Below are 7,739 nucleotides of genomic sequence, written 5' to 3'. Positions count from 1 at the left end.
TCGCATTCAACTTAAATGCTTTTATTGACAATGTTTTGGAACAATAAGCAAACAATGCTTAAATTTTTCATTCAAATTCACTTTCCACATGTCAAAAGACCTCAAGGTAGAAAAAAATAAAATAAAAATATAAATATCTGAGAATCCATCTTAATAAATAAATTAAAAACACAATAAAACGTTTTCATGGAAAACTGTTAATGTCAGAACATTCAGACCACCTCAACAATGCATGATCAGTAACATTACAATGAACATTGATGTTGAAGGAAAACTACAGTACATGGATATAGCTATTTATTTCTATCTACTAGAAAATAAAGTCATATCTTTTCTTAGTTTAATATTGGTCATTTCTAATCAGAACACACTATTGCCAGGAACACAGTAGTTATTGTTAAAATCAGCTGCACTAGATACAATTTGAAAATATCCAGCACCAGGTTAATTCCAATAATGAACCCAATAGATTAGTTAATGCTATGAGAAGACTAAGGAGAAAGAGAAAAGAGACACAGACCCAGGCCTGGCTCAACATGCTACTAACTACCAGCTCTCAGATGTGTCACTGGGAACAATACACACTCCATGCGTTTTGCTACATCTCCGGAAGAGGTTAAGGACTTGAGTCCACACACGGATGCTTTCAAGTCCTTAAGGCCCGCAGCCTGGTGTGTTTCACGCACAGAAAAGGTCTTCCCTAGGTCTACAGGAACTCTCTAGGGAAGACGTGTTTCTCCTCTCTGTAATGCACCAACTCGGGCAGTGGCACTTGCGTGTGCCGGCTGCCTCCCCTTCCCTGCCCGCTCACAGGGCCAGCAGCGTGGGTGAGCTGAGCGAGTCAGAGGAGGGCTCATTGCTGCTGCTGCCCTTGCGGTGGGCAGCCGCGCAGCTGGGGAAGGAGTCAGACTCCGGGTAGGTGAAGACGAAGGAAGACGTATAAGTGGTGCAGCTGGGAGTGCAGGTGACCACTGGGGTGCACAGGGGCTCCAGCTCTGTGGCCATGGGCCCCATCCCCAGGGAGCCACTGTGCAGGGGCTCCCAGTCTGCTGCATAGAAGGAACCAGACATGTCCATGTCTGGCACAGAGCGGGCTGTCTCAGAGCCGCTGGGCCTGGATGATGCTGGGAACAGGAAGTCATCAAAGGGCTCAGCCTTTAGCTCCATGCTGCTGATGTTCTTGACTGGCTGCACCGGGGGCTTAGGCTCAGGGTCATTGAGGAGTGGCAGGGTGAAGGCCTCCTCAGACTCCGGAGTGGCAGCCTCTGGCAGGCCCACACTCAGATCAAGGGAAGCCACTGACATCTCTTCTGGGAAGCCCAGGTCATCAGGGATCTTGCAGGCAGGCCGGTGAGCTGCCAGGATGAACTCAAGTTTCTCCTTCTCCTTCAGCAGGTTGGCAATCTCAGTCTGCAAAGCGGACTTCTCATCCTCTAGTTGATCTGTCTCCTGTATACAGAGGGATCAAGGAATGCATAAGACACAGTCGCACTCAAGAGCCCTGCTGCCTTATGCCCATCTCCAATTTGCCCCTTAAGTTTTAAAAGGGACTGATCCATAGGGTCTACCTACCGCTTGGAGTGTATCAGTCAGCTCCCTCCTCCGGTTACGGCATTTGGCTGCAGCCATCTTATTTCTTTCCCTTCGGATTCTCCTTTTCTCTTCTTCTTCAGGTGATAGCTAGAATAAAAATGGAAAAGAGCAACTTCAGTAACCATGTCTGCCATCACCTCCCGGGAGTCCAGTACAACCGGCTCCTGCAGCTTCCCAGCTTCCTGGCACCTCTCCTGTGAAGCCATTTCTAACCTGCATTTGCAGGCGGGGTGTGACTTGCATTTAAAATAAGGTCCTCCAGCAAGAGAACAAAGAGGAATCCCAGCTAAAAGCATGAGATAGGAAACTTAGGGAAGAAACTATTAGGGTACTACTCGGGCAAAGGCTATCAGAGTGACTTGGTACAGAAGGGCTTAGAGCCAAGGTTCTCAGTGCAGGATGTTCAGTCAATTCCACTAGTGGCTTCACCCTTTCTCCTGAGTTCTGCTGCCTCCAAGGCTGCTCCCCCCAAGGTACAGAAGAGTTCCTCACCTGTTCCACCTTGCCCCTCCTGCCAATGCTCTGTGCTCTGCCTCCAGTCATGTTCTTTACGACTCCAGTCCTAGAGTAAGCCCCGGCTGAGGGAGTGGGGACTCCGTAAGGGTGGGGGGCTCTGGTCTGCGATGGAGCCACGGAGGAGACCAGAGTGGGCTGCACCAGCCACTGCAGGTCCGGACTGGTAGAGATGGCAGTCACTGTGGGGATGAAGTTGGCACTAGAGACGGACAGGTCGGTGCAGAAGTCCTAGAATGAAACGGAAGGAGAAAGCTGATGTGAGCGAACAGGTCCCGACACAGGTGGAGCGAGCCTAGTTCCCAGTGCCGCATGCAGCAGAGAGAAAAACGGTCCTGCTATGGATGGCCCTGCTCTTCTTGTATAAACCTCAACCTACATGGAAGGTCTCCCCATTTTCTCCCAATAATTCCGCAGCGCGGTGCCTTTCTCCTCTATCCCGCTGCTGCGTTCCCGTTATCCCTTCAGCATCACTCGCTTGAAAGGGGGTTTGTTATAAATATCCCTGACGTCTGCGCTGACGCAGGCGCCGCTCCGGAGTCTCCAGAATGAACTCGCTTTTTATCAATGAAACTGCCTTACACACCCGCCTGCTGCACCCTCCTCCCTCCACCCTCCTCATTGCTCCAGGCTGCCGAGGGAGGGGGGATTGCCTCTTTCAGCCACCTCCCCCGAGGAGCCAAGCTCTAGTTAGCAAGTCTGTACTTCGGACACGTTTGCCCCAGCTAATGTCGGAGACCAGTCATAGAGCGCAGATCAGGGGCAGCTCAGAATGAACCTGCCTCTGGAAGGGAGAAACAGTTCTTACTATGGCAAACGTGCGCGCGCTCAGAACAAGTCCCAGACTCCCAGGCTAAGGCTCGCCTGGCCCTGGCAGGCTCTCTCCCCAGCGCCAGAGACACCTCGACTGGTTTCCCAGAGCGTCCTGCCCCGGGGTCTCCTTCTCCGCTATCCCGAGCCCCTGGCCCCGCGGCGCCGCCAAGCCACCCCTTACCTGTGCGTTAACCGGAGAGCCCATGCTGGAGAAGGAGTCGGCCGGTGAATGGTAGTAGGAGAGACTGTCCCCGGCCGGGGAAGCGCTGCTGCAGCGGGAGGATGAAGCCTCGTAGTCGGCGTTGAAGCCCGAGAACATCATGGTTCGCGGTTAGTCAAAGTCGGGCGAGGGGCCGAGGGGCGGAGACAGGTGGGAGCTGTGGAGCAGGGCTGGGTAGGAGCACGGTCACTGCTCACTCGCTGCGCCGCCGCCGCCGGCTCTGTCTCGGCTTCTCGGCTGCTCGCTGCGGATGCTGTTGGAGTACGAGCCGCCGCAGCCACGGCTTTTATACAGCATTTTATGAATGAGCGAAAAACACGTCACTGGACAGAACTATTGTAGCCCTGGAGGGGTGGAGCGCGGGCCTAGCCTCCTCTACCGACGCCTAGCCACCCCCGCCACGCCCGCAGTCCCCCGCTTTCCTCTGTCTATGAGTTTTCATCATGGGGACATTTCGAAATATGGGTCTTAGGGGTCTCATAGACCCCTTAAGATGAGAGACTTTGGGGACGGCTCCCCCTACGACTACAGGGAACGGCCGTGGAAACCTGCTGACGCAGATGTCCTAATATGGACATCCTGTGAAAGGGGGGCGGGATTGACGGGAACTGCTCGCGGGCTGCAGCCAACACCAAGGGTGCAGCGCGGGGGGAGGCGGGGGCCGCGACCGGGGGAGGGGAGGCGGGAAAGGCGCCGAAGGCCAGCGAACATTCGCACCTGGTTCAATGCGGACCCTTGTTCTCGGGGTCGGGGGGATGGGACGAGGGACGCCTCTATCCCATTGTATAGAAACTGGATATTGTCCTGAGACGCACGTATATTAGGAATGGCCTCAGGCACACGACCGACCCCAAGGCTTAAGCCTCAGCTCCTGAAGGAATACACCCTCCACCCCCTTTACCTATCCTAGCTCTAACTCTGTGCAAAATGTGGAAGCAGACCCTTATCCCCCTCTCTCGGCCCAAGCAGTTCTAGGACTGTTACTGCGTTTGGAAGCGGATAGTGGAGGACCCAAAACAAGAGAATACGATAACCTACTTTATCTACGATATAGGATACTTCGATTTTTATTTTTTGTTTTTAAGGAAAACGGCACATTTATTGCTTTTCTCGGCCGTATGTGGGGATATTAATGTTACCGTCAAATCCCTGAGAAACTAGCCGATAAACTGCAAAACCTACGTGCAAGGAAGTATCTGAAGGGGTCGTTTGCCTAGTACTGAGCTGATGCCCGGGGCGGGGGGCGAGGGTGTGTTACGTGGGCAGGGTAGTCAGCTCTGGATAACAAGGTAGGGTGAGCTGCTTGGGGGAACTAAGTCCGCGTTGAGGGGCTGCTTCGGTCCTGCCTGGAAGCTGGCCTTTCAGGGAGCCCGCTGCGGGTGATTTTCCAGCTCGGACTTGGAGTGGAGTGGAGGCGGGGGCTGGAAGGACAGTGTCCCGCAGCGCCCAGGCAGGAGAGCTCAACCGCTGGGACCCAAGGCACATAGGGTCCTTGATACATCCTTGCACGTAGTTTTGGAAAACCAGACTTTGGGACGGCCAGGTGCTCCAGAGTGCACCACACCCCGAGACCCCGCAGCCTCCTGCTCTGCTGCAAAGGACAGCCGGGGTCACGCTGCCCCGTAGGACTCGGCCACAGCGCGCCCCGCAGATCCACGCAGAGCCCCTGTATCCCCTCCCCCACTCTTCGGGGTCCAGGGTCGGGGCCTGCGGTGGGCACCTGGAGAAGGACCAGGCAGGATCAGGGCAGTGGGTGGATCACTCGGGGCGCGCGGGGAGCGGGACCGCAGACCTGCCTCCCGCGGCACCCGGGAGCTAGGCGATCCTGCTATAGATAGTAACAGGGAAGCGGCTGTTTACAGCAACACAGCGCCGCCAGGGCCGTTGTCAGGCGACGGCGCGCGGCCGGGCGCGCCGTCGGCCTGGCGAGGCCGCCCTCTTGGCTCCCCAGGGGCCGCGCGGCCTCCCCGGCCCCGCTGCGGCCGCTCCCGTCGCCTGACATCATCTGCCCGGTCCGGGGGCTGAGCGCGGCTCGCTCCGAGCAATGAGCTAACCCCCATTCTTAGAGATCCCAGCCCGGCGGGAGCGGGGAGGGCAGGGAGGCCGGGATTCGTGGAACTGGGCCATTTGCTATTTTTGCATTCACTGTCACAGGCAGAGGTGAAAACAGAATTTCATCATTGTATGTCACTGGTTTATATTGGTGGGAATTTAGGCGCTTTTTTTTTCACTCACAAAAAGGGAGAGAAAAGAAAAAACACACATAACACACATAAACTGAGGCTTCTTGGAGATGCTCTGAATCCTAAGGCAGTTAGTTCTGCGGCCTTCAATTCTCCTAATTCTATCACCTGTCACTTCACTATCCTTGAAAAGAGAAAGAGAGAAAGAGAAGGAGGGAGGGGGAAAAAAGGTTATGAAGGCAAATCCATCTCTTCTCTTATTATTAGCTTTGGACAAAGTAGGTCAAGCTTTGAATTCCTCAGTCTAGACTTGCCTCCCATTCATGGCTGGATCTCAGGGCCACTTAAAAGGAAACCTGAAATGATTTGATTTACTTCCCCTTCAGGTCTGAAGTGGCTCAGGCCAACACCTAAAAGATGTGTCAAGATTTTATGTCCAGGATTTATCTCTTATATCACTTATCCTGCCTTTGCCAATAAAAAAGGAAAAGGGACTTTGAGTGAGCCTGCTTCCTCCAGATAGCTTAACTCTTTCCTTCCTGGCACTATTAACGACTAAAAGAGTTGAAGACTTAATGAATCCTTCCTCTGAAAAGGACCAACCACAAATTCATTTTTTGTTTTATTTATAAGCAACTATTGATAGCCTTACATTGTCTGGTGCTGGACTGGGGGCCCGTGCTTACTCTAATAAACAGGATGGACCTGTCCCAACCCTCAGAGAGATTCCAGACTCAAGGGAAAGACCATAAGTCAATATTGGATTGTAGGGAAGTGGTTTGATAGAGGTGAGAAGAGGATACTACAAAATGCAAGGTTTGGGGTTTGGGGACAGGTGCCAGAGAAAGTGACTGTAATACACAAACAGGGCCTGGATCCTCTCTTCTCTGGGTAATGAAATGGAGAAGATTGAAATGTGTCAGAGTTAGGCTAGCAGGCTAGATGTAGTAGTACGGTGTGATGAAATCTCAGACTCCTTCTCCTGCCCCACTAACATCCAACACTGTGGTTATTCTAACATATTCTCACATCTCAATCTACTCATGGTATCCATTTCAGGCTGCAAAATCATACAAGGTAGCCTAAAAATAAAGGCAAGTCAGAACCAACCTATGAAATTATGTTTGCCATTTGCAAAAGTCAGGGTGACTTTGAGACAGGTGCATCTGTGAGTGTGGTGCTGCCTTCTAGCAGGGCAGGGATTCTGTGTTCTGGACAAGTCTGAGCATAAAACCCAAAACGTATGTAGTTCGTGATTATGTATGTGCCAAGTTCTTCTTATCTGGGAATCTAAAAGTGAAAAAGAGGGTAAAATCACATCTGATTTTAATCTGAACTGAAAACAAATTCATTTGGCTTCTGCAGTGTTTCCCTATCAAATACAGACTTTTCCTATTTTGCACTCTCCCTGTGGCATTTGAAGGAAGAGACCTGACCCACATCAAGCTGTTGGATAACTTTTGAAGTCAGTGTACATTGTTTAGCCTGGTGCTATTGCAACATTAAGTGAAAGGCTGCTATCTCTGCCGCCTACGTAAATGCTGCCGCACACAGCCCATACCCAGCATGCAGAAGTAGTTATTTATTTGGGGAAGTGTGGTCTAGTGGTGAAGGGTTGTGGTCAGAGCACGGGACCAGAAGTCAGGAAGACGTATATACCAAAATCAACTTAGACTTGTTTGGCAATTTTGGGCCTTTATCTTTTTCATGTAGCAATATTCATGTAGCAGCTAGCACAGTGCCTGGCACATCGTAGGTGTTTAATAAATATCTATTGAATGGATGAATGCCCTCATCTAGGCAAAGTGAATATAGATAGCTGTCTTTTATGGGTACTTGGAAAGCAAATAGATAATGTTCCCTAAATTTTTGGAAAGGCTGAACACGCTGTCTTTTATTCTGGGGTATGAATAGGCAAAAATTGGGAAAGACAAAATAACAAGATGTTTGGGCTATTTTGAGCTGGTGCAGCTCTGTGCATAAAGAACACCCCAGTGGTTCATGATGAAAGATCAAACTTACCCTTGTTATGGAGCTCATAGAAAGACAGCTAGTGCCCGTCATAACTACCACATTGTCTGTGATGACAATGACTGTGTTCCCACCACCCCTTAAGACAGAAGCATTCCATAATTTCAGTGGGACTCACACACACACACACACACACACACACACACACACACGAGACTATTGAAGGATCTTAGGGGTCAAGGTTACTCACCCTATGGCTCACAGTGTGAGCAAAAAGATTGTTCCTATTTAGAACAGTAGGGGCACAAGATTGCTATCATCACCACCCCCTACACACACTACCACTGAAACTAATTAGTACTAGGGATTTAGCCTCTTTGGGAAAAACTGTTTTCATTCTGAACAACTCTTGGCTTCTTGACAGGAGATGATGATTCAATGGGATC

The 7,739-nt window shown here is 51.2% G+C and overlaps 1 protein-coding gene across 1 annotated transcript; it reads right to left on the bottom strand.

Annotated features, from left to right (window-relative positions):
• FOS (Fos proto-oncogene, AP-1 transcription factor subunit) lies at positions 1-3,448 on the bottom strand. The gene is made up of 4 exons (XM_003786922.2): positions 3,101-3,448; positions 2,086-2,337; positions 1,573-1,680; positions 1-1,449 (listed from the first exon to the last, which is right to left on the bottom strand). The coding sequence occupies exons 1-4, from the start codon at positions 3,239-3,241 to the stop codon at positions 808-810; spliced, it is 1,143 nt and encodes a 380-aa protein (XP_003786970.1). The 5' UTR covers positions 3,242-3,448; the 3' UTR covers positions 1-807.
• Between the last annotated feature and the right edge of the window lie 4,291 nt (positions 3,449-7,739).

This window comes from Otolemur garnettii, unplaced genomic scaffold (assembly GCF_000181295.1).
Source record: "Otolemur garnettii isolate 467f Iridium unplaced genomic scaffold, OtoGar3 scaffold00020, whole genome shotgun sequence".
Classification (NCBI taxonomy): domain Eukaryota; kingdom Metazoa; phylum Chordata; class Mammalia; order Primates; family Galagidae; genus Otolemur; species Otolemur garnettii.
This window is presented reverse-complemented; position numbering and strand designations above follow the sequence as displayed.

Excerpts from the sequence above, each read along its gene's own strand:
- FOS (XM_003786922.2), bottom strand. The coding sequence starts at position 3,241 with ATGATGTTCTCGGGCTTCAACGCCGACTACGAGGCTTCATCCTCCCGC. Across the intron at positions 2,338-3,100 it reads GCTCTCCGGTTAACGCACAG|GACTTCTGCACCGACCTGTC; the intron begins GTAAGGGGTGGC and ends GTTTCATTCTAG. Across the intron at positions 1,450-1,572 it reads TGACTGATACACTCCAAGCG|GAGACAGATCAACTAGAGGA; the intron begins GTAGGTAGACCC and ends CTCTGTATACAG.